The sequence below is a fragment of the Piliocolobus tephrosceles genome, chromosome 7, assembly GCF_002776525.5.
Source record: "Piliocolobus tephrosceles isolate RC106 chromosome 7, ASM277652v3, whole genome shotgun sequence".
Taxonomy (NCBI): domain Eukaryota; kingdom Metazoa; phylum Chordata; class Mammalia; order Primates; family Cercopithecidae; genus Piliocolobus; species Piliocolobus tephrosceles.
In genome coordinates this window covers 41,576,952-41,604,200 of record NC_045440.1, presented here as the reverse complement: position 1 = coordinate 41,604,200, position 27,249 = coordinate 41,576,952, and the positions used below count along the sequence as shown (strand labels likewise).

Genomic DNA, 27,249 nt, shown 5'->3' with positions numbered 1-27,249 from the left:
GCAAGAGCAAACACATTCAAAAGCTAGCAGAAGGCAAGAAATAACTAAGATCAGAGCAGAACTGAAGGAGATAGAGACACAAAAAACCCTCCAAAAAATCAATGAATCCAGGAGTTGGTTTTTTGAAAAGATCAACAAAATTGACAGACCGCTAGCAAGATTAATAAAGAAGAAAAGAGAGAGGAATCAAATAGACGCAATAAAAAATGATAAAGGGGATATCACCACCGACCCCACAGAAATACAAACTACCATCAGAGAATACTATAAACACCTCTACGCAAATCAACTAGAAAATCTAGAAGAAATGGATAATTTCCTGGACACGTACACTCTTCCAAGACTAAACCAGGAAGAAGTTGAATCCCTGAATAGACCAATAGCAGGCTCTGAAATTGAGGCAATAATTAATAGCCTACCCACCAAAAAAAGCCCAGGACCAGATGGATTCACAGCTGAATTCTACCAGAGGTACAAGGAGGAGCTGCTACCATTCCTTCTGGAACTATTCCAATCAATAGAAAAAGAGGGAATCCTCCCTAACTCATTTTATGAGGCCAACATCATCCTGATACCAAAGCCTGGCAGAGACACAACAAAAAAAGAGAATTTTAGACCAATCTCCCTGATGAACATCGATGCAAAAATCCTCAATAAAATACTGGCAAACCGGATTCAGCAGCACATCAAAAAGCTTATCCACCATGATCAAGTGGGCTTCATCCCTGGGATGCAAGGCTGGTTCAACATTCGCAAATCAATCAACGTAATCCAGCATATCAACAGAACCAAAGACAAGAACCACATGATTATCTCAATAGATGCAGAAAAGGCTTTTGACAAAATTCAACAGCCCTTCATGCTAAAAACGCTCAACAAATTCGGTATTGATGGAACGTACCTCAAAATAATAAGAGCTATTTATGACAAACCCACAGCTAATATCATACTGAATGGGCAAAAACTGGAAAAATTCCCTTTGAAAACTGGCACAAGACAGGGATGCCCTCTCTCACCACTCCTATTCAACATAGTGTTGGAAGTTCTGGCTAGGGCAATCAGGCAAGAGAAAGAAATCAAGGGTATTTAGTTAGGAAAAGAAGAAGTCAAATTGTCCCTGTTTGCAGATGACATGATTGTGTATTTAGAAAACCCCATCGTCTCAGCCCAAAATCTTCTTAAGCTGATAAGCAACTTCAGCAAAGTCTCAGGATACAAAATTAATGTGCAAAAATCACAAGCATTCTTATACACCAGTAACAGACAAGCAGAGAGCCAAATCAGGAATGAACTTCCATTCACAATTGCTTCAAAGAGAATAAAATACCTAGGAATCCAACTTACAAGGGATGTAAAGGACCTCTTCAAGGAGAACTACAAACCACTGCTCAGTGAAATCAAAGAGGACACAAACAAATGGAAGAACATACCATGCTCATGGATAGGAAGAATCAATATCGTGAAAATGGCCATACTGCCCAAGGTTATTTATAGATTCAATGCCATCCCCATCAAGCTACCAATGAGTTTCTTCACCGAATTGGAAAAAACTGCTTTAAAGTTCATATGGAACCAAAAAAGAGCCCGTATTGCCAAGACAATCCTAAGTCAAAAGGACAAAGCCGGAGGCGTCACGCTACCTGACTTCAAACTATACTACAAGGCTACAGTAACCAAAACAGCATGGTACTGGTACCAAAACAGAGATATAGACCAATGGAACAGAACGGAGCCTTCAGAAATAATGCCACACATCTACAACCATCTGATCTTTGACAAACCTGAGAAAAACAAGAAATGGGGAAAGGATCCAGTTTCAGCTTTCTACTTATGGCTAGCCAATTTTCCCAGCACCATTTATTAAATAGGGAATCCTTTCCTTACTCCTTATACGAAGATTAATTCAAGATGGATTAGAGACTTAAATGTTAGACCTAATACCATAAAAACCCTAGAAGAAAATCTAGGTAGTACCATTCAGGACATAGGCATGGGCAAGGACTTCATGTCTAAAACACCAAAAGCAACGGCAGCAAAAGCCAAAATTGACAAATGGGATCTCATTAAACTAAAGAGCTTCTGCACAGCAAAAGAAACTACCATCAGAGTGAACAGGCAACCTACAGAATGGGAGAAAATTTTTGCAATCTACTCATCTGACAAAGGGCTAATATCCATAACCTATAAAGAACTCAAACAAATTTACAAGAAAAAAGAAAAAGAAAAAGAAAAAAACAAACAACCCCATCAAAAAGTGGGGAAAGGATATGAACAGACGTTTCTCAAAAGAAGACATTCATACAGCCAACAGACACATGAAAAAATGCTCATCATCACTCGCCATCAGAGAAATGCAAATCAAAACCACAATGAGATACCATCTCACACCAGTTAGAATGGCAATCATTAAAAAATCAGGAAACAACAGGTGTTGGAGAGGATGTGGAGAAATAGGAACACTTTTACACTGTTGGTGGGATTGTAAACTAGTTCAACCATTATGGAAAACAGTATGGCAATTCCTCAAGGATCTAGAACTAGATGTACCATATGACCCAGCCATCCCACTACTGGGTATATACCCAAAGGATTATAAATTATGCTACTACAAAGACACATGCACACGTATGTTTATTGCGGCACTATTCACAATAGCAAAGACTTGGAATCAACCCAAATGTCCATCAGTGACAGACTGGATTAAGAAAATGTGGCACATATACACCATGGAATACTATGCAGCCATAAAAAAGGATGAGTTTGCGTCCTTTGTAGGGACATGGATGCAGCTGGAAACCATCATTCTTAGCAAACTATCACAAGAAGAGAAAACCAAACACCGCATGTTCTCACTCATAGGTGGGAACTGAACAATGAGCTCACTTGGACTCGGGAAGGGGAACATCACACACTGGGGCCTATCATGGGGAGGGGGGAGGGGGGAGGGATTGCATTGGGGAGTTATACCTGATATAAATGATGAATTGATGGGTGCTGACGAGTTGATGGGTGCAGCACACCAACATGGCACATGTATACATATGTAACAAACCTGCACGTTATGCACATGTACCCTAGAACTTAAAGTATAATAAAAAAAAAAAAAAAGGAACAAAGGGCATCCAAGTTGGAAAGGAGGAAGTCAAAGTATCCTTGTTTGCAGACAACATGATCTTATATTTGGAAAAACCTAGACTCCACCAGAAAACTATTAGAACTGATCAACAAACTCAGTAAAGTTGCAGGATACAAAATCAACATACAAAACTAAGTAGTATTTCTATATGCCAACAGAAAACAACCTGAAAAAGAAATCAAGAAAGTAATTCCATTTCCAATAGCCACAAATAAAATAAAGTGCCTCAAAATTAACTTAACCAAAGAAGAGAAGGATTTCTACAATGAAAACTATAAACCATTGATGAAAGAAATTGAAGAGGGCACCAAAAAATGGAAAGAAATTCCATGTTCATAAATTAGAAAAATTAATATTGTTAAAATGTTCATACTACCTAAAGCAATCTACAGATTCAATGCGATCCCTATCAAAATACCAATAACATTCTTCACTGAAATAGAAAAAATAATGCTGAAATTTATATGGAACCACAAAAGACCCAGTGTAGTCAAAGTTATCCTGAGCAAGAAGAACAAAACTGGAGGAATCACATTACCTGACTTTAAATTATACCACAGAGCTATAGAAACAGAAACAGCATGGTAGTGGCATAAAATTAGACACATAGATAGTGGGACAGAACAGATAACTCAGAGCTAAATCCATATATCTATAGTGAACTCATTTTCGACAAAAGTGCCAAGAATACACATTGGACAAAGCACAGTCTCTTCAAAAAAATGATGCTGGAAAACTGGATATTCATATGCAGAAGAATGAACCTAGACCCCTATTGCTCAGCATATTAAAAAAAATCAAATCAAAATGGATTAAAGACTTAAACTTGAGACCTCAAACTATGAAACTAAGAGAAAACATTTGGGAAACACTCCAGGACACTAGACTAGGCAAAGATTTCTTGATTAACACTCCACACAAGCACAAGTAACCAAAGCAAAAATGGACAAATGGGATCGTATCAACTAAAAAGCTTCCGCACAGAAAAGAAGACAATCAACAAAGTGAAGAGACAACCCATGGAATGGGAGAAAATATTTGCAAACAATCATTAACAGCCAGAACATATACGGAGCTCAAACACCTCTACAGGAAAAAACATCTAATAATCCAATTAAAAATGGATTAAAAGGCCGGGCTCGGTGGCTTACACCTGTAATCCTAGCACTTTGGGAGGCCAAGGTGGGCAGATTAACCTGAGGTCAGGAGTTCAAGACCAGCCTGACCAACATGGTGAAACTGTCTCTACTAAATGTACAAAAAAATAGCCAGGTGTGGTGGTGCGTTTTTTTTTTTTTTTTTGCCCTAGCAAAAAAAAACTCGGTGTGCCCTAGCCTCCCGAGTAATCCCAGCTACTCGGAGGCTAGGGCAGGAGAATCTCTGGAACCCAGGAGGCGGAGGTTGTGATGAGCCAAGATCATGCCACTGCACTCCTACCTGGGCTACAGAGCAAGACTTAGTCTCAAGAAAAAAAAAAGACAAAAGATCAGAACAGACATTTCTCAAAAGAAGACATACAAATGGCAAACAGGAATATGAAATGGTGCTCAACATCATTGATCATCAGAGAGATGCAAGTCAAAGTTAAAATAAGATATCATCTTACCCCACTTCAAATGGCTTTTATCCAAAAGACAGCAATAACCAATGCTGGTGAGGATATGGGGAAAAGGGAACCGTTGTACACTGTTGGTGGGAATGTAAATTAGTACAACCACCATGGACAATAGGTTAGAGGTTCCTCAAAAACTAAAAATAGAGGTACCGTATGATCCAGCAATCCCACTGCTGGGAATATACGCAAAAGAAAGGAAATCAGTATATTGAAGAGATACTCCCATCTTTATCACAGCACTATTCACAATAGCCAAGATCTGGAAGCAAACTAAGCATCCATCAACAGACACTTAGAAAAAAAATGTGGTGCATATACACAATGGAGTCCTATTCAGCCATAAAAAAGAATGAGATCCTGTCATTTGCAACAGCATGTATGGAACTGGAGGACACTATGTTAAGTGAAATAAGCCATGTGAAGAAAAACTTCACATGTTCCACTTATTTTTGGAGCTAAAAATTAAAAAAACTGAACTCAGGGTGATAGACAGTAGAAGGATGGATACCAGAAGGGAAGGGTAGTGGGGAGGGAAGGAGGGTGGATGGTTAATGAGTAAAAAAATACAGCTGGATGGAATGAATAAGATCAAGTATTTCATAGCACAACAGGGTGACAACAGTCAACAATAATTTACTGTACATTTAAAAATAACTAAAAAATTATAATTGGATTGTTTATAATACAAAATGCCAAATGCCTGAGGAGGTGGATACCCCATTTACCCTGATGTGATTATTATGTATTGTATGCCTGCATCAAAATGTCTCATGTATACCATAATATATACTTGGATATACCCACAAAAATTTAAAATTTGAAATAAAAAATAACAATAATAAGGCTGATACTACCTGCTAATGAGGGAGCAATGTCACTCAATACATCATAACAAAGATACAAATTCCACATCACATAGGCAACGTCCCTTCACAAGAAGAAGAAGCCATGAATGGTCAGAGACAGAACTGAATTACTCAGCTGTTCTTTTAAATTTTAGTTTATGACTATCATTGCCCACCTACAAATGTATTAGCATTCACTGAAATCAATATACTGTAATTCTTTAGGAAATAGGATTTTATAATTATTTTCAGGAATAATGGAACTGAACTATATGTTCAGAATTTATAATTTCCTACAAGGTTTCAGGATCTGGTATATCATATCTACACTAACAAAATATTCCCTACAAAATCACTTTTTTTTTTTAAATGAAGTCTCACTCTGTCACCCAGGCTGGAGTGCAGTGGCGCAATTTCTGATCACCACAACCTCCGCCTCCTGGCTTCAAGCGATTCTCCTGCCTCAGCCTCCCGAGGAGCTGGGATTACAGGCGCGTGCCACTGCACCCAGCTAATTTTTTGTATTTTTAGTAGAGATGGAGTTTTACCATGTTGGCCAGGCTGGTCTTGAACTCCTGACCTCAGGTAATCCGTTTGCCTCGGCCTCCCAAAGTGCTAGGATTACAGGCATGAGCCACTGCGCCCGGCCCAAAATCACTCTTTTATACACGTATGTGTAGGCACTGTGTCAAGTATGAGAACTATCCAGTAACAGGACTTTTGGAAGGATTCCTAACCACCTAACACATGCCCGTCTTAGAGAAAGGCTCCAGCATCATCTCTGTAAAACAGGAGATTGGAGTCAATCTGTGGAAGAGAAGAGGGCAGACCGCCAACTCACCACGGGAACACGAGGTCAGCCACCGTCAGCCCTGCAGAACAAGTACAAAGCATAAGCAAAAGGACTCTAGAATACAAATACCTCCTAAATCTAGTGTGGACTTCATTACACACCGGTATAGAAAATAAACTCAGGGCCAGGCGCGGTGGCTCATGCCTGTAATCCCAACACTTTGGGGGGCCAAGGCAGGCATATCACCTGAGGTCAGGAGTTCAAGACTAGCCTGGCCAACATGGTCAAACCCCATCTCTCTTAAAAATACAAAAATTAGCCGAGCGTGGTGGCAGGCGCCTGTAATTCCAGCTAATTGGGAGGCTGAGGCAGGAGAATCGCTTGAACATGGGACGAAGAGGTTGCAATAAGCCAAGATTGTGCCATTGCACTCCAGCCTGGGTGACAAGAGTAAAACTCCATCTCAAACAAAAAAGAAAAGAGAAAGAAAGTAAGTAAACTCATAGGTCAGGTGTGGTGTGGCTCACACCTGTAATCCCAGCACTTTGCGAGGATGAGGTGGGAGGATCGCTTGAGCCCAGAAGTGTGAGAGCAGCCTGGGCGACAGAAAGAGACACACACTAAAAATTGTTTTAAAAAACTAGCCAGGTATGGTGGCACACACCTGTAGTCCCAGCTACTCAGGAGGCTGAGGTGGTAGGATTGCTTGAGCCCAGGAGGTTGAGGCTGTGGTCGGCTGTTATCACACCACTGCAATCTAGCCTGGGCTACAAAGCAAGACTCTGCCTTAAAAAAAAGAAAGTAAACTCACAAACTCTTCCTTGAGACTCTGCAACCAAGCACTGGGTCTGGCTAGGACACTTCCTATGAACATAACTAGACACAGGAGAACCGAACTAGAAATATGTAGACAAGTTTGTTATCTTTAAGAAGCACTAATCCATTCTTTTTTTTTGAGACGGAGTCTTGCTCTGTGGCCCAGGCTGGAGTGTAGTGGCACGATCTCAGCTCACTGCAAGCTCCGCCTCCCGGGTTCACACCATTCTCCTGCCTCAGCCTCCTGAGTAGCTGGGACTACAGGCGCCTGCCACCACACTGGGCTAATTTTTTGTATTTTTAGTAGAGACGGGGTTTCACCGTGTTAGCCAGGATGGTCTTGATCTCCTGACCTCATGATCCGCCCTCCTCGGCCTCCCAACGTGCTGGGATTACAGGCGTGAGCCACCGCGCCCAGCTGCACTAGACCATTCTTAAAGCAACTACCAAGCCAGACTTACAGCTATTATTCACCACCACTCAGACCAATCTTAGTTCAACACCATCTCAAAAAAGACCATAAGTCCTAGAAGACAGAGCCCCCAAGAGCATTGTGGCTGTAATAAAAGGCATATCTAGAATATGACCATGATCATTTACAACCAAATCCATAACATATTCTGCAGAGTCCCTCAGTCCCACAGCAGAAACTTCTAGAGTCTGTTATTATAGTGAAGCTTTACAGATCCACAGCACACAAAAGGAAGAACAAAACTAAAGGGCTCAAAGAATCATCATCTACAGGTCTCCCTAGAGAGCAGGAGTTCAGTGGCTCAGAAGAGGCTGCTGGGGCTCATTTCGGGAGTTTCTGGGGAGAATGCTGAGTGATTCTCCTGCCCTGAAGCTCTGTGAAGGATGTATGTAAGCAACATTACTTTTAGGAAATATCTTACCATTCCAGCTTGCATGTTTGAAGTACCAGTATTTTCCTCCTCCATAATTGACAAAGACCATGAATATGAGAGCAATCCTAGAAGAAGCCAACAAAGAGAAGCCTTTCAGGGTTTGCTATGTGAAAAGGAAGGGCTGAAGTGAAGACACATTTATACTCACAAGGTGCAATCATGCAACAATGTAATTCTACTGAGCATTTTATTACACAAGATGAGACATCAAGGCCAAGAAGCGATTATTTTCTAATCATCGCAATTAGGACCATGCACTACAGTTCTTCATTGCCAACACTGCCAACATGATGTCTTAACCAAAGTTTATACTGCTGTCTTAAACTATGTAACTTGAAAACATAGCAAAATATTTCCAATAACTCAATTTTGAGCTAATTATTTAGATGTCTCAGGTTAAAGAACTCTAGTAGGAGGCACACAGCCAGCTGAGTCAGCAAGCTCAGAATTCCAATCTTGGATCCTTTTCTGTCATTAGCCATAAGACCCTGGGCAAGGTTCTCATCAGTAAACTGAGTGTGCTCATCTGTAAAAGAAAGTACCCTAACCACATGTTACTTTTAAGGAGAATGACTTATTTTACAGCAGCTAACCAATGCCCAGCATATTTTAGACACTTAATAAATGTTAGTTCCTGTCTATCTGTGACTATCTTATCTCAAAAAGTAGCAATGGAAATCTGAAAGACAGAGTAATAGATCCTAGATGTGCTACTGTTTGAGGCTAACTGTGCAGAATGCTGAGGGTGCTGACCCTAGGTGTCAACAGGCTAATTTGGGAGACTCTGTAACCCAAGTGCCTGCAATCAAACCCTGGCTTTCCTATTTGGTACCTGAGTGACCTTGGGCAAGTTGCTTCACTTGGCAGCACAATTTCTTTTCCTTTTAATGTGAATTGGGCATTTAAAAGTATATATCTCATAGGATTACTAAGATATTAAATAAATTAAGGCGACTTAGAACAGTGACTGGCACATTATGAGAACTCCAAAATTGTTAGCAAGTTTCATTATGATCATATTGTTCTTACTACCTGCTTCCAATCTACCTGCTAGGGCACTCAGGGCTCTGGTGCGACTGGGGCAAAGTTATAGGGTTGTCACTAGAGTTCAGAAGGCTTCAGTATGTAGAAATAAAAGAGTTGATACCTGTATATTTATTCTTAGCTATACAGTTTTTAAACTTTATTTTCAGATTTCAGTCCTGGCCTTTGTTCTTCTCCCAGGGCTATGGGTTTGCTAGCATGAGGGCCTGATACTCGAGTCGCTCTGCTAGCAGCACAGGATCAGCCCTCCCTCTGCCACATGCTGGTGTCTCCTCACTAGACTAGTGCATCTTCTGAGCCGTCAAGCTACTGACTGGACATGAGGTACAGTCTGTAGCCCCAAGTAACAGCCACTTGCCCAAATAAAAATGCGCTTCACTCAGCAGACAGCATATCCAAGTGGACACTGGCTCTAGCCTCATCCACTACTCCTCTGTCAACACAGACACTGAGGATCACGATGGTCTTCCAGACTGGAGAGGCTGCAGACTTTACTTTTACATCCAAGAAATCCTTCCTAGCCTAGGAAGTAAAAGATATGTAAAAGTCCTTAAAAGCTAAAAGTGTGTGTAGGTATAATTATGTAGTCCTGTGACTACCTGCACCCACTGTGCTATAGGGATGCCCACATACCCTCTGAAGGTGTCCACGCTGCGGAGGCGGGGCGGCGGGGCAGACAGATGCCACACTGCTGGCTGGACATCACCATCTAGAGGGTCTGTCCTGCTGGGAGATCCCAGCTCCTTCAGAAAAAAAGAGAGAAAGATGACAATTCATAATGCTAAGGAGTAAATTTCATTTTGTCATTTTTTGATTTATTTTTTGTTTTGTTTTGTTTTGTTTTTTTGAGACAGAGTCTCACTTTGTCGCCCAGCCTGGAGTGCAATGGCATGATCTTGGCTCACTGCAACCTCCTTCTCCCGGGGTCAAGCGAATCTCCTGCCTCAGCCTCCTGTGTAGCTGGAATTGCAGGCATGCACCACCACGTCCAGCTAATTTTTGTATTTTTAGTAGAGATGGGGTTTCATCGTGTTGGTCAGGCTGGTCTCAAACTCCTGACCTCATGATCTGCCCACTTCAGCCTCCCAAAGTGCTGGGATTACAGGCGTGAGCCACCGCAACCAGCATCATTTTTGTATTTCTTTAGGAAAGAATGTGATATAGTAGAAATCTAAAAATAGTGTAGAAAGCTAAAAAATAGTTTTTCTGCAGGCGCAATGGCTCACACCTGTGATTTCAGCACTTTGGGAGGCAGAGGAGGGCAAATTTCTTGAGCCCAAGAGTTTGAGACCAGCCTGAGCAACATGGTGAAACCCTGTCTCTACAAAAAATACAAAAATTAGCCAGGTGTGGTGGCACACACCTGTAGTCCCAGCTACTTGGGAGGCTGAGGTAGAAAGAGCCCAGGAGGTTGAGGCGGCAGTGAGCTGAGACCGCGGCACTGCACTCCAGCCTGGGCAATAGAGTAAAATCCGGTCTCAAAAAATAAAAAAGCTTTTCTAAACAATACTTGAGTTTGCCAGTGGCCACGTTGATAAATGGTACCAGAAAAACTAGTCCACAAGTGCATCTAGCACAAGCACAGAAACCAACATCTCCATAAATGAGCCTGAATTTATTAACAAAAATTTAATGACATATTTAAATCATCAGAGGAGGCCATCAGCATTCATAGATTCAATATTGTTGTCTCTTATTGCTTTGTTTTAACCTTGACACTCTCTACTTAACTAGATTGATTCAACAATGCTGCCTGCAGAGTGAAAAATATCTCTACCTCGGGTATCCAGATAGAGCAGAACGTTCCAACGTCACTGAAGCAAGAGAAGGGATGGAGCCCTTCCCAGCAGCTGAAGACAGGGCTGCTCTCTATTAGGAATATAGGACCTATAACCTGGCCTTCCTCAATATAAATAGAAAACTGGACAATAATGATTAAATAGGAAACTATAAATTCCAAGTTCAGAAAACCACCTGGGCAACACACTATGCATCTCATAACTTACAGAATTGATGAGGCGATCAGTTTCTCGAGAACTTATGGCTTTAGAAATCCAACTGTTAAAGTCATCCAAACTGAAAATAAATAAAAGGCTCAATTATTTTATTTTCATTGGCAGAATTTTTAAATGATCGGATATTATATTGAAATAAAATTAAAGCTCATATTCTATATTACTAATTAAACATTCTAAATTTTTTAACAATATAAAAATAGAAATCACAGTTTTCAGCAGCTCTACTTATAAATGCTCAACCCTGACAGCATAGTTTCCTCATCAATAAAACAGGAATGATGACAGAGCTTTCATTAAAGACTTGAGAAGGTAAATGAGATAACTGTTTCCCATGGCTGGGATTCTCACTAATAATACTATTAAAATTAAAATAGCAAAAAGTTGGAAACAACCAAATTTACTCAAAACAAGGATGACTAAACACAGACTATGACAGCTATGTGATAGGATGTGATAGAGCCATGAAAGTAAAAGAATGTGGGCTCTGCCCACACAAAGAAACATGAAGATGAAGATATAAACTATTAGGCCAGGCATGGTGGCTCATGCCTATAATCCCAGCATTTTGGGGGGTCGAGGTGGGTGGATCACTCAAGGTCAGGAGTTCGAGACCAGCCTGGCCAACATGGTGAAACCGTGCCTCTACTAAAAATACAAAAATTAGCCGGGCATGGTGGTACACGCCTGTAATCCCAGCTACTCAGGAGGCTGAGGCAGGAGAATCGCTTGAACCCAGGAAGTGGAGGGAGGTTGATGTGAGCCAAGATCACATCACTGGACTCCAGCCTGGGTGACAGAGTGAGACTCTGTCTCAAAAAAAAAAAAAAAGAAAAATCAACTATTAAATACAAAAAGCAAAAACCTATTCAAATAGTTAATGTACTGGGTTCTTTTTTAATATGGTTGCTTTAATTCAAAAAGAAATCCAGGCCGGGCGCGGTGGCTCACGCCTGTAATCCCAGCACTTTGGGAGGCCGAGATGGGCAGATCACGAGGTCAGGAGATCAAGATCATCCTGGCTAACAGGGTGAAACCCCATCTCTACTAAAAATACAAAAAAATTAGCCAGGCGTGGTGACGGGCACATGTAGTCCCAGCTACTTGGGAGGCTGAGTTAGGAGAATGGCAGGAACCTGGGAGGCAGAACGTGGAGTGAGCCAAGATGGCACCACTGCACTCCAGCCTGGGCGACACAGCGCGACTCTGTCTCCACAAAAAAAAAAAAAGAAATCCAGATGACATTAAATTGATTCACATGACTAACAAAAGATAAATATATTAACTGGTTTTTCTTAAAAATGAGATTTCTACCTGCAAAAAAAATCGTTTAAAAAGTATACCCTACCCTGGCATAAACAAATTATTCAGTGCATAGGATTTTTTCCCCCTTTTATTTTTTGGTCATGAACAGTTCAAGCACATACAGAAGCAGAGAAACCAGTACAGGCATAGCTCGAGACACTGCAGGCTTGGTCGCACACCACCACAATAAGGCCAATATCACAATACAGTGACTCACACAAATTTTCTGTGATGCAGTGTACATAAAAGCTATATATTACACTATATTATAGTCTATTAAGTGTGCAATACCATTATGCACAAAAAGACAGTTTACATACCTTAATTTAAAAATGTATTTCTAATAAACAGTTAATGATTATTTGAGCCTTCAGCAAGTCCTAATCTTTTTGCTGATAGAGGATCTGACCTCCATGTTGATGGTTGCTAAGTGGTCAGGGTGGTGGCTGCCAAAGGTTGAGGTGGCTGTGGCAATTTCCGCAATCAAGACAATACAGTTTGCCACATTAACTTTTCCTTTCACAGATTTCTCTGTAGCATGCAATGCTGTTTGATAGAATCTTACCCACAGTTAGACCTTCTTTCAACATTAGAGTCAATTCTCTCAAACTCTGCCTCTGCTCTATCAACTACATTTACGTGATATTCTAAATCCTTTGTTGTTATCTCAACAATGTTCACAACATGGTTACCAGGAATAGATCCCATCTTCAGAAACCACTTCCTCTGTGCATCTATAAGAAGCATCTCCTCGTCTGATCAAGTATTGTCATGAGATTGCAGCAATTCAGTCACATCTTCAGGCTTCACTTCTAATTCTAGTTTTCTTTATTTCCACCTTTTATTTCCACATCTGCAGTTATTTCCTCCACTGAAGTCTTAAACCCCCGAGTCATCCATGAAGGCTGGAATCAACTTCCTCCAAACTCCTGTTAATGTTGATAACTTTACTTCCTCCCATGAATCACAAATTTCTTAATGGCATCTACAATGGTGAATCCTTTCCAGAAGGTTTTCAATGGACTTTGCCCAGATTCATCAGAGGAATCACTATCTATGGCAGCTATATAGCTTTATAAAACCTATTTTTTAAATAGTAAGACTTGAAAATCAAAATTACTCTTTGATCCATGGGCTGCGGAATGGATATTGTGTTAGCAGGCATGAAAACAACATTCATCTGCCTGTACATTTCCATTGGACTTGCTGCATTGTCAATGACCAATAATATTTTGAAAGAAATATTTTTTTCTGAACCAGTAGGTCTCGACAGTGGGCTTAATATAGTCAGTAAGCCATGCTGTAAACAGATGTGCTGTCATCCAGGCTTTGCTGTTCCATTTATTAAGCACAGGCAGAGGAGACTTAGTATAATTCTTGTGACCTAGGATTTCCAGAATGGGTAAATGAGCATTGGCTTCAACTTAAAGTCACTAGTTGCATTAGCTCCTAACAAGAGAGTCAGCCTATCTTGTGAAGCTCTGAATTCTCCTTCCTGGCTTTTAAAAGTCCTAGATGGCATCTTCTTCCAATAGAAGGCTGTTTGATCTGCATTGAAACTGTGTTGTTAGTGTAGTCACTTTCATCAATGATCTCAGCTGGATCTTCTGGATAATTTCCTGCAGCTTCTCCATCAGCACTTGCCGCTTCACCTTGCATTTTTATGTTATGAAGAGGGCTTCCTTCCTTAAACCTCCTGAACCAACCTCTGCTAGTTTACAACTTTTCTTCGGCAGATTCCTCACTTCTCTTAGTCTCCACAAAACTGAAAAGAGCTAGGGCCTTGCTCTCGATTAGGCTTTGGCTTAAGGGAATAGTCTGATCCTCTATCGAGACCACTCAAACTTTCTCCGTGTCAGCAGTAAGGCTGTTTCATTTTCCTTTTTTTTTCTATTTATTTATTTATTTGATACAGAGTCTAGCTCCTTTGCCCAGGCTAGAGAACAGTGGAGCAATCTCAGCTCACTGCAACCTCCGACTCCTGGGTTCAAGCGATTCTCTGGCCTCAGTCTCCAGAGGAGCTGGGACTACAGGCGCACACCATCATGCCCAGCTAACTTTTGTATTTTTAGTAGAGATGGGATTTTGCCATGTTGGTCAGGCTGATCTCAAACTCCTGACTTCAAGCAATCGTCTGGTCTCAGCCTCCCAACATGCTGGGATTACAGGTATGAGCCACTAAGCCCAGCCTGTTTCACTTTCTTATCATTTGTGTGTTCCCTGGAGTAGCACATTTAATTTTCTTCAATAACTCTCACAACTTGGCTAACTGGTACAACAGGCCCAGCTTTCAGCCTGTCATGGCTCTCCATATACCTTTCTCACTAAGCTTAATCATTTCTAGCTTTTGATTTAAAATGAGAGACACGCAACTCTTTCTTTTACTCAAACACTTAGAAGCCATTGTAGGGTAATTAATTAGCCTAATTTCAATACTGTTGTTTCTGAAAAAATAGAGAAGCCCAAAGAGAGGGAGAGAAATGGGGGAACAGTCAGTGCGTGGAGCAGTCAGAATACACTCAACACTTACCAATTAAGTTCACCATCTTATATAGGTAGGGTTGATGGCATCCCAAAACTATTACAGTAGGAACATCAAAGGTCATTGATCACAGATTACCATAACAGGTATAATATTAATGAAAAAGTTTGAAATATTATAATGATTACCAAAATGTAATGCAAAGACAAGAAGTGAGCATATGCTGTCGGAAAAATGGTGCCAACAGAGTTACTCAATGCAAGCCTGGGCAACACAGTGAGAACCTCATGTCTACTAAAAAAAAAAAAAAGAAATTATAGTGGTGGTACATGCCTCTAGTCCCAGCTACTTGGAAGGCTGAGGTGGGAGGATTGCTTGCACCCGGGAGGTCAATAAGGTCAGTAAGTGTTGAGTATGTTCTGACTGTTTCCCCATCTCCCTCCGTCTCTTTGGGCCTCTCTATTCGTTTAGATACAACAATATTGAAATTAGGCCAATTAATTACCCTACAATGGCTTCTAGGTGAGTAAAAGAAAGAGTTGCACGTCTCTCACTTTTTTATTTTTTGACATGGAGTCTCACTCTGTCACCCAGGCTGGAGCACAGTGGCGCAATCTCAGCTCACTGCAAACCTCCACTTCCTGGGTTCAAACAATTCTCATGCCTCAGCCTCCCGAGTACCTGGGATTACAGGCGTGCACCACCACACCCAGCTAATTTTTCTATTTTTAGTAGAGATGGGATTTCACCATGTTGGCCAGGCTGGTCTCGAACTCCTGAGCTCAAGCGATCTGACAGCCTTGGCCACTCAAAGTTCTGGGATTACAGGAATGAGCCACCATGCCCGGCTGCATGTCTCTCACTTTAAATCAAAAAGGCTGCAGTGTGGGAGGTCAAGGCTGCAGTGAGCTGTGATGGCACCACTGCCCTCCAACTTGGGAGACAGAATGAGACCATGTCTCAGAAAAAAAAAAAAAAGAATTGCTGAATGCAGGGTTGCCACGAACCTTTAATTTGTAAAACATGCAACATCTGTGAAGTGCAATAAAGCAAAGCACAGTAGCAAAGGGTTTGCCTGAATAATGGACCTCCATCATCCAGCTTCCACAAGTACCTACACATGGCCAGTCTTACTTCATCTGTCCTCTCACCCACTGTCCCTCATTCCTGCCTTAGATTGTTTTTCAGAAAATCCTAGACATCATATAATTTCAGGCATAAACACTTCAGTATGTATCTCTAATAGATACGGACTATTTTTATTTCTAAACATAACCACAATACCCTTATCACATTTTTAAATGTTAGCAGTAATTCCTCAATATCGTCACATAGCCAGTTCAGTTTCCCTGTCTCATACATGTTTTTACAGTTCAGTGGTTCGATTCAGTACCCAAACATAATCCATACATCCAAGGCATACATTTGCAATTACTCTTTTTCCCTCACAACTCAACTCTCATTTCTAGTTTATTCAACATGGATAACATCACCATCACATGCAAAATGTTAAAACAGACACATCTAAAGAAGTGTGGCCAGGCATGGTGGCTCATAACTATAATCCCAGCACTTTGGGAGGCCGAGGCAGGTAGATCAGGAGGTCAGGAGTTCAAGATCAGCTTGGCCAAGATGCTGAAAACTCATCTCTACTAAAAATACAAACAAAAAGATTAGCTGAGCGTGGTGGCACGCGCCTGTAATCCCAGCTATTCGGGAGGCTGAGGCAGAGAATTTCTTGAAACACAGAGGCAGAGGTTGCAGTGAGCAGAGATCGCGCCACTGCACTCCAGCCTGGGCAACAGTGAGACTCCATCTCAAACAATAATAATAATAAAAAAAATAAAGAAGGGTGAAAGGGAAAAGTTAAGAGTTTTAAAAATGAAACAAAAATACTTAATTTTCTTGTTCATGCCTGTTGCCTAAGTGAAAAGGAGGGGAGCTCTTTATTCTCTTGACTTTTTCTGGTTGTTTTTTGGCTCACAGTCATTTGAACCTCCCTGGTTGTGTTGGAAAACCAGGGGGCGAGGAATAAGGGACTCCTGCTTTATCAAGAAGAGTATTCTGCCCGCAGGCTGGAAGGGCAGCATCATGTGCTGAGTAGTTTCAGTTCCACATGGGGCAAGGTGGAATTTCTTCCCTTTGAAAATGCTTGATCTCAGCTATCAATTACTTTTTTTTCTCTTGAGACTCCCCAGCTGGAGTACAGTGGCACAATCTCAGATCACTGCAACCTCCGCCTCCCAGGTTCAAGCAATTTTTGTACCTCAGCCTCCCGAGTAGCTGAGACTACAGGCACCCATCAACACACTTAGCTACTTTTTGTATTTTTAGTAGAGATGGGGTTTTATCATGTTGACCAGGCTGGTCTCAAACTCCTGGCCTCAAGTGATCCACCTTCCTTGGCCTCTCAAAGTGCTGGGACTACAGGCATGAGCCACCGCACCTGGCCTAGCTATCAATTACTTCAAAAAGTCATGTAACATGACCAGGTGTGGTGACTCATGCCTATAATCCCTGTACTCTGGGGGTCAGAGACAGATGTAACACTTGAGTCCAGGAGTTCAGGACCAGCCTGGGCAACATAGCAAGACCCTATCTCCACTAAAAATGCAAAAAACAAAAACAAAAACAAAAACCATTAGCTGGGCATAGTGATGCATGCCTGTACTCTCCATTACTTAGGAGGCTAAGGTGGGAGAAGCACCTGAGCCCAGGGAGTCGAGGCTGCAGTGAGCCATAATGGCACCACTGCACTCCAGCCTGGATGACAAGAGTGAGGCTCTGTCTCAAAAAAAAAAAAAAAAAATCCATAATAGATCCATTCATGTGAAAAGCATCCTGATACACTGAAATAGCATTTGCATTTTATCAAAAGGTTGATGAGATAATACCTTAACTCAAAGAAATGAAACTCCATTGTTAGAATCTTCCTCTATCCCTAAAAAACAGTTAGGTTACACACCGGCTTCTGGGTAACAAGTGGTTCTTTTACCCTATACACAGTTGGGGTCCTCATACATAGAATTATACTATTTCTAAGATGTACAAAGCTAGAGTATCACAGTACAGAAATTCCCCAAAGCTTCAGGGTTTCCCACATGAGTCGACTTAGAGGTTAGGTTTTCATTCTTCTAATTCTAAAATCTTGTGGTTCTTCTTGAGACCGTAACAAGATAAGCATGAGAAAATTCACTCTTATTCTTTTTAAAACATGAAAAAAACTTTCCTTTGGAAGTTAACTAAAATCCATTTTACTTTCTTTTTCCAGTCTACTAATTCACTCTTACCAGAATCACTGTTCACCATGCAGAGCAGGACCAGTCCCTTCTCCATGTTGGCTAACAAACTAACCAAGGGACAGGGAGTCCACGCGAGGTCCAGAGGAACAGCCACCAGGCACACATCTGTGCCACCAGATGCCTGGGCTGGCAGAGGTTGGGCAACTGGACTAGAAGGCGCCTCAGGGCCAGAGAGGGGGAGGGGAGTCCAGTGCAGCAACCTCCTCCTAAAATTGTCACGAGCCACTTCTGCTCGCTAAAAAGCCAGATGCTTTAGGAAATAATGATTTCTCAAGCATTTTCTTCCTCTTCACCCATGTGGGAGGACAGAAGGCAAAAATCCATAATCACCTTTATTATCACTTCCCTAAAGTCAGAAACCACGTCTTAGTCTACATGAGTCCCTGAAGCCTAGCACTGGTTGAACATAGGGGACACAGAAATGTTCATATCATCAAAGAATGATGGCCGCTTGAAAGTGACAGCTGTGCCTTCTGAATGTTATTTCTATGCTCTGCCTTTCCAGTGGCATCCTCCCCAAATATCTTACCTCAACAAGAGCCTCAGAAAGGATATCACAATGATGACAGCAAGACCAATAAGGAATGCAATGCTCACAGCTAGAAAAGAGAAGAAAACACATTAGCCCCCAAAAAGGTCATCATGAACATCAAAGACATCACATCATTACATTTAATCTATAATGAAAACCAATGAGGGAAGCCTATATCCTCATGCTGAATTTCCTATAAATAATTGAGAATGCTCACCGTGAAGGGAGTGATAACTGTCATTACAAAAAGTATCCAACATAAACAAAAACACAAAGAATGGTACCATCAACCTATATATAACCCATCACCCAGATCCTAGAATTGTCAAGATATTGTCCCTGTTGCTTCATCTATAACTACCCACTCACCCCCTTGTCCTGCTTTTTCTGGCTAAGCTATTTCTTTAAGAATCTCAGACATCATGTTATTTCATCCCTACATACTTCAGGATGTGTCTCTAAAGCCCTTGTAAAGACAACCTGACACCGTACGCCTTCTGACACAAGGCACTGAGAAGGACCCAGGCTCACTTTTGCCGTATTCCACTAAAAAATGCAAAACCTCCACCTATTCACGAGAAAACACCAAACATCAAGCAAATCCAAATCAAGGACAATTGACAAAATAACCAGACATTACCCTTCAAACCCTCAAGGTCATGAAAGACAAAGAAAGACTGAGGAACTGTCCTAGACTAGAGGAGATGAAGGAGATCTGAAAGCTAAATACAGTGTGGGATCCTACATCAAATTCAGCACTGGAGAAGGATATTGAAAAGAACATTTAGAGAAATTAAAATAATCCCGATCAGTACTCTATCAATATTAAGTTCAATGTTAAGAATAATGTTAAGTTCCTGGTTTCGGTAATTGTATGTGGGATAATTATGCTGTGATTTTACAGTTCAGGGGAAGCTAGGTGAGGGATATTTGGGAACTCTTTTTGCAACACTTCTACAAATCTAAAACTATTTCAAAACTAAAAATATCTTTGAAAAGGGCCTTCTGTTATGTAACCACAATGTCATATGAAATTAACAGTAACTTCCTGGCCAACACTGAAAGTGCACCTGCTGCAGTTGCCCCATGACTGGTGGATGTGTTCAGCTGGTAAAAATTCCTCTTCACTTTGTGGTTTCATCCACTCATATGGTATATGCCTGAATCACTTACTTCATTAGGGGTTGCAATATATCCTGCCCTTTTGCTGTATTTATTACCTGGAATTCTCCTCCACAGAATTTTCCCTCAACAGGGACCATTCTGTTACCCTGAATTACAGTTAAAAACGGGCAAAATAAATGCTTAAATCTCTCCTTTCAACTGAGTTTTAAATCACCTTAGTTAACATCAGGTGCTCTGATTACCTATAAAGACAAAGTATTGTTTTTGTTTTGTTTGGGAAGGCAGGCCTTGCTCATTTTAGTTTCATATGACCTCATGGTTTTTATACATTCATTATTTTTCTTCAATTACATATATTACTCTTCTTAATGCTTAAATTGTCCTACAATGGCCCTTTCATATTGGTCCCTGCATTCTTTTGATATAACCTCACAGTCTTTAATAGCTTCCCTGTGAACAGCACTTGTTCATGCCGCAGGGATTTGTTACTGCCTTTTGAAAGGCAGCACATACATTGTTACCTAATGGGGAGCTCCGAATGGCAGATTTTCTTCACTGGGGTTATTAGACAATGAACGGTCCCTCCTTAACCTAAGAGGACCTCTGGACTGTCAGTGGCAGACATACAGGAAACACTATACCCTCGCTCCTAAAACAAGGAGAGACATTTGACAGTCGATTATCCTATTTCTAGTTTCTTTCCACTGCATTAACTTTTTTGGCTTATTAATGCTTCATAATTAAACTAAAAACTATGAGAATATATTGATATATTATATAATTTTTTTTTTTTTTTGAGACAAGGTCTGGCTCTATCACCCAGGCTGGAGTGCAGCGGTACAATCTTGACTCATTGCAACCTCCACCTCCCAGGATCAAGTCATCCTCCCACCTCAGCCTCCCAAGTAGCTGGGACTACAGGCATGCACCACCAGGCCCAGCCAATTTTTGTATTTTTTATAGAGATGGGGTTTCACCACGTCACCCAGGCTCGTCTCAAACTTGTGAGCTTGAGTGAGCTGCCTGCCTTGGCCTCCCAAAGTGCTGGGATTACAAGCATGAGCCACCATGCCAGGCCAATAAATAATTTTTTAATGTCACACAATTTTATTATTATATACAAATAATACAACAAACATATTATAAATATACCATAACTAAGTGGGATAAATAACCTATAATTTATGTGGATTTTTTGCAGGGGAGAGATGCTCATCAATGATCTAAGATTTAGATTTTCAATTACAGGAAGTGTCACGGACTGCTTTGCTTTACAAACAGTACTCAAAAACTGAAACCTCTGAAAATGCAAATGTGAAAATCAGCAGAGAACATATACGTACGAAGGTTACTATCAACTGGATCCTCGTTCACAGCCAGGTCACAGACAATTTCACTAACTCCATTATGGATGTTCTTTACCAAGAGAGAATAGTTTCCAAACTCTCCAAATCTGTATTCCAGTCTACAAAGATTAGGTAAAATTAACACAAATGGTTAAATTAGAAAATAAGAAGTTAGATTTTGCTAATGTCATGAAGGCAGAATAATACATGTTCCTGGGTAGAGATCAGAAAAGATAAAGAAAAATATTGTAAAGAGAAAAAAAGCTAAATCCAAAATAGAAAAAGAAAAAATTCAGACTTCACTTAGATCACAACAAAGTAGGCACAAACCTACAAACTTCTTTCTCTTCCAAGGTGTCATTCAGCTGCAGGATAGATCTGTGCTGGGTGCTGACAGAGGCGGCTGCAACGCTAGGCTTCCCCGCTTTTGGACTCTGAGGAACGTTTACCAGCACTTGAAACAAGCACTGTAAATAAAAGCACAACAGGTCAACCGCCAGGGGTTTTTCAACATCTGTGGATTGTTGGAGGACATAAATATCCAACTGGAGATCCTGGCATGACTTTTCCTTCATACATGTAAAAAAACCTCTACATTTCAATACTTTAAATTTATCTATTATTTTGTATTAAAACAATGACTGGACTGGGTGCCGTGGCTCACGTCTGTAACCCCAGCACTTTGGGGAGGCCGAAGCAGGTGGATCAGGAGGTCAAGGAAATCAAGACCACCCTGGCCAACATAGTGAAACTCCGTCTCTACTAAAAAATACAAAAATTAGCTGGACATGGTGGCACATGCCTGTAATCCCAGCTACTCAGGAGGCTGAGGCAGGAGAATTGCTTGAACCAGGGAGTTGGAGGTTGCAGTGAGCCGAGATCGCACCACTGCACTCTAGCCTGGCAACAGAGCAAGACTCCATCTCAAAAAAAAAAAAAAAACAAAAACACTGTGTCACTATGGAATTGTACATTCTTCACAGGTAAACTTCAAAAATTAATAAGTAGAGCATACATTAAGTCTTGCATTCTGGGCCGGGCGCGGTGGCTCAAGCCTGTAATCCCAGCACTTTGGGAGGCCGAGACGGGCGGATCACGAGGTCAGGAGATCGAGACCATCCTGGCTAACACGGTGAAACCCCGGCTCTACTAAAAAATACAAAAAACTAGCCGGGCGAAGTGGCGGGCGCCTGTAGTCCCAGCTACTCGGGAGGCTGAGGCAGGAGAATGGCGGGAACCCGGGAGATGGAGCTTGCAGTGAGCTGAGATCCGGCCACTGCACTCCAGCCTGGGCGACAGGAGCGAGACTCCGTCTCAAAAAAAAAAAGTCTTGCATTCTGTTGTTTTATTTAATATTGTTTCCATGATTTTATCTAATTTGCATATTTGTAACTTAATATATGTACTATAGGCCATCAAATACTTTTGAGTATTTAGGCTGGCTTCAAAGCCTTTTAAATCTATTTATTGTTTTCGCTATATAAATTATGTGTTTTAAAAGACCTACATATCAGGTTATTACTACTTTTTTGCTTTGTTTTGTTTTTGTTTTGAGATAGGGTCTCACTCTGTCACCCAGGTTGGAGTCCAGTGGCATGATCTCAGCTCACTGCAACCTTCACCTCCCAGGCTCAAGCAATTCTCCCACCTCAGCCTCCCAAGTAGCTGGGACCACAGGCATGCATCACTATGCCCAGCTAATTTTTTGTACTTTTTGGTGGAGATGGGGTTTTGCCATGTTGCCCAGGCTCATCTCAAACTCCTGAACTCAGGCAATGCACCTGCCTCAGCCTCCCAAAGTGCTGGGATTACAGGCATGAGCCACCACGCCTGGCCAAAGTTCTTATTCTTTTCAATTATTTCTCTAAGGTAAATTTCTAAGGGTAAGATTACTGGATAAAAAATAGTCATTTTAGGCTGGGTACGGTGGCTCACACCTGTAATCCCAGCACTTTGGGAGGCCGATGCAGGTGGATCACAAGGTCAGGAGATCGAGACCACGGTGAAACCCCGTCTCTACTAAAAATACAAAAAATTAGCCGGGCGTGGTGGCGGGTGCCTGTAGTCCCAGCTACTCAGGAAGCTGAGGCAGGAGAATGGTGTGAACCCAGGAGGCAGAGCTTGCAGTGAACTGAGATTGCACCACTGCACTCCAGCCTGGGCAACAGAGCGAGACTCCGTACTCCGTCTCAAAAAAAAAAAAAATTGTCATTTTAATAGGTCCGTTACAAATGACCAAATATTAGTTAAATAAATCTAATTAAAGCAATATATTTATTCCTCACCAGCTTTACTAGGATTTTAAAATCATTTTTTGTTCAGTTACTATATATATCATAGCATTGATTATATTTTAAAATGATCATAAATTAAATAATTCAATAATTTTGTTATTTTGTTTCCTACGGTGTGAACCATTGTTTACATACTAAGTTCCCTTGACATAATCTTAGAAATATGTCCTCATATACTATAATATTAAACTTTTAAACCTCTCAAATATTTCTCCATTCTAATGCTTTCTGTCTCATCCTGCTATATTATGTTTTCAATTATAAATTTAAAATTTTTAATATAGCCATACTAATCTGGCTTGTTATTTCTTCCATTGCTTCATTAATTCAAAAATGTATTCTGCTGACATGGATTTAAACAAAAAAAGACCCAACCATATGCTGCCTACAAGAGACTCCCTTCAATTGTAAGAACACACAGACTCAAAGAAAAGGGGTGGAAAAAGGTATTCTATGCAAACGGAAACAAAAAAAGGGCAAGAGTAGCTGTACTAATATGAAAGACATAGACTTTAAGCCAAAAACTGTAAAAAGAGAAAAAGAAGGCCATTAAATAAAAGGCCATATTATAAAATGATCAATACAGCAGGAAGATGTAACAGTTATAAATATATATGCACCCAACATTAGAACAACTAAATATATAAAGCAATTATTAATAGACCTAAAGGGAGCAAACAAGTCTAAACAAATTTTAAAAATCAAAATCATATCAATTATCTTTTCTGACCACAATGGAATAAAACTAAAAATCAGTAAGAGGAGGAACTTTGGAAACTGTACAAATCCATGAAAATTAAACAACATATTCCTGAATAACCAAGGGGTCAACGAAAAAATTTTTTTAATTAGCTGGGCATGGTGGTGGGCACCTATAATCCCAGTTGCTTGGGAGGCTGAGGCAGGAGAATCACTTGAATCCAGGGAGTGGAGGTTGCAGTGAGTTGAGATGACGCCACTTCTCTCCAGCCTGGGTGAAAGAGCAAGACTCCATCTCAGAAAAGAAAAAACTTAAAAAGAAATTTAAAATTTTCTTGAGAAAATGTAAAAAGAAATTTAAAACTAAAAATGTTGCTTCCATATGAAAATGGAAACACAACATTCCAAAACCTATGAAATACAGCAAAACTGGTTCTAAGAGGGAAGTTTATGGCAATAAATGCCTACATCAAAAAAGTAGATGGCCAGGCACAGTGGCTCACGCCTGTAACCCCAGCACTTTAGGAGGCCAAGGCTGGCAAATCACCTGAGGTCAGGAATTCGAGACCAGCCTGGCCAACGTGGTAAAACCCCGTCTCTACTAAAAATACAAAATTAGCCAGGCATGGCGGTGGGTGTCTGTGATCCCAGCTACTCAAGAGGCTGAGGCAGGAGAATCACTTGAACCCAGAAGGCGGAGGCTGCAGTAAGCAGTAAGCGGAGATTGCACCATTGCACTCCAGCCTGGGCAAAAAGAGCAAAACTCCATCTCCAAAAAAAAAAAACAAAAGGGTACACATTGAGGAAAGGACAGTCTCTTCAATAAATGGTGCTGGGAAACTGGATATTTACATGTAGAAGAAAGAAACTAGACCCCTATCTCTCAAATCTTTCACAAACCAACTCAAAATGGATTAAAAGCTTAAATGTAAGACCTGCAACTATGAAACTACTATAAGTAAACATAGGGGAATCACTGCATGACATTGGTGCATAGGTAACAAAAGCAAATCTAGACAAATGGGATTCAAGTAAAAAAGCCTCTGCACAGTGAAAGAAGCAACCCACAGAATGAAGAAACAAGCTATAGAATGGGAGAAAATATTCACACACTACTTACCTGACAGAATAGATAAGGAACTCAAATACCTCAATAGCAAAAAAAAAACTCATTTTTTAAATGGACAATAAATCAAAGTAGGTATTTCTCAAAAGACATATATAACTATATATATCAGGGGAAAAAAAGAAGATACAAAAATCCCAACAGGTATATGAAAAATGCACATCACTAATAATCAGAGAAATGTAAATCAAAACCACAATAAGATATCACCTCAACTCAGTTATTTAGATTGGGTACAATCAAAAAGACAAAAAACAACACATGCTGGCAAGGATGTGGAGAAAGGGGTACTCTTACACACTGTTGTTAGGAATGTAAATTAGTACAGCCATTATGGGAAACAATATGAAGGTTCCTAAAAATTAAAATAGAACTACCACATCATCCAACAATCTCACTACTGGGTATAGATCCAAAAGAAAGAAAATCAGTTTGTCAAAGAGATATTTGTACTCCCATGTTTACTACGGCACTATTCATAATAGCTAAGAAATGGAATCAACCTAACTATCCATGAACTGATGAATGGACAAAGAAATGTGCTATATATTCACAGAGAAATACTATTCAGCTATTAAAAAAGAATAAAATCCTCTCATTTGCAGCAACATGGATAAGCCTAATGGACATTATGTTAAGTGAAATAAGCCTGACACAGAAAGACAAATACCACATGATCTCATTTGCATGCAAAAGCTAAAAATGTGACCTCACAGAAGTAGAAAGTAAATAGAGGTTAGTAGGGAAGAGGAGATGGGGAGGTTGGTCAACAGGTATAAAGTCACAGTTAGAATGGGATCAGTTCTGGTGACATATGGCACAGTAGGGTGACTAAAGTTAACAATAATGTAGTGTATATTGCAAAATAGATGAAGAGATGATTTTGAACCATCTCACCACAAAGAAATGACAAGTGTTTTGGTGATGGAAATGTTAACTACCCTAACTTGATATTACCCAACATGTACATTGGCTGGGCGTGGTGGCTCACACCTGTAATCCTAGCACTCTGGGAGGATGAGGCAGGGGGATCACTGGAGCTCAGCAGTTCGAGATACTGTACCCCATAAATATGTACAATTATTGTGTCAATTAAAAAAATAAAACTTTTTAAAAATCTATTCTGCCTTTTAAAATTTTTTTCAGTTTGTGCATTTATGTTTTAACTGGAATCCTCTTGGAGTACTTGATACATAGTATACAGTAATTTTAAATTCCTTTCCCCATGGTCTTAGTTATAATACTCTAGGTTCTTACATAAATTAGATTCTGCTTCTCACACTTACATTGGTCTGTTAGTCTTCATTTCTCTTTTTTGGCTATATAAACAATTATGGCCTCACAATATATCTTACCTAATACAGCAAGTCTCCACATTGCCCAATCTCCTTTTGGGCCATTTTTTTTTTCCTTTTAAGCTAGTCAAGCATGGTTGTTGGGGGAGACAATGTCAAACCAGCTTAACAATAGCCCACAATACTTGGACCAATTTGGGCCATCTTTTGATCCTCTGACTCATTTACTTTTCCATATGAATTTTGAAATTATTTATACAGACTACATAAATGGATTCTATTTACATATTAACAGCAATTGTGTTAAGTATATGAATTAACTTGGGAAACACTGTCATTTTTCCTGTTCAGTCTTGATATCAATGCTTATTGGCTATCTCTCCATTTAACCTGTATTTTTCTCATTAAAATGTATCATTTTCAGCCAGATCTGTGGTTCATGCCTGTAATTCTAGCACTTTGGGAGGCCGAGACAGGAGAATCACTTGAGGCCAGGAGTTCCAAATCAGTTTGAGCAACACAGCAAGACCCTGTCTCCACTAAAGATTTTTAAATAAAAAATTAGCTAAGTGTC

General features: G+C 40.5%; 1 protein-coding gene across 3 annotated transcripts in view; it reads right to left on the bottom strand.

The window, feature by feature from the left end:
- The window catches only part of HGSNAT (heparan-alpha-glucosaminide N-acetyltransferase), a 56,599-nt gene that overhangs the window by 17,773 nt on the left and 11,577 nt on the right, over positions 1-27,249 (bottom strand). For all 3 annotated transcript variants that reach the window (XM_026453996.2, XM_023214421.3, XM_023214422.3), the window contains exons 3-9: positions 21,592-21,728; positions 21,259-21,380; positions 18,788-18,857; positions 11,161-11,230; positions 9,788-9,897; positions 8,099-8,175; positions 6,438-6,468 (exon numbers count right to left, since the gene is read on the bottom strand). In XM_026453996.2, coding sequence (XP_026309781.1) covers positions 6,438-6,468; positions 8,099-8,175; positions 9,788-9,897; positions 11,161-11,230; positions 18,788-18,857; positions 21,259-21,380; positions 21,592-21,728 — 617 coding nt within the window. The remainder of the gene's footprint in view (positions 1-6,437; positions 6,469-8,098; positions 8,176-9,787; positions 9,898-11,160; positions 11,231-18,787; positions 18,858-21,258; positions 21,381-21,591; positions 21,729-27,249) is intronic.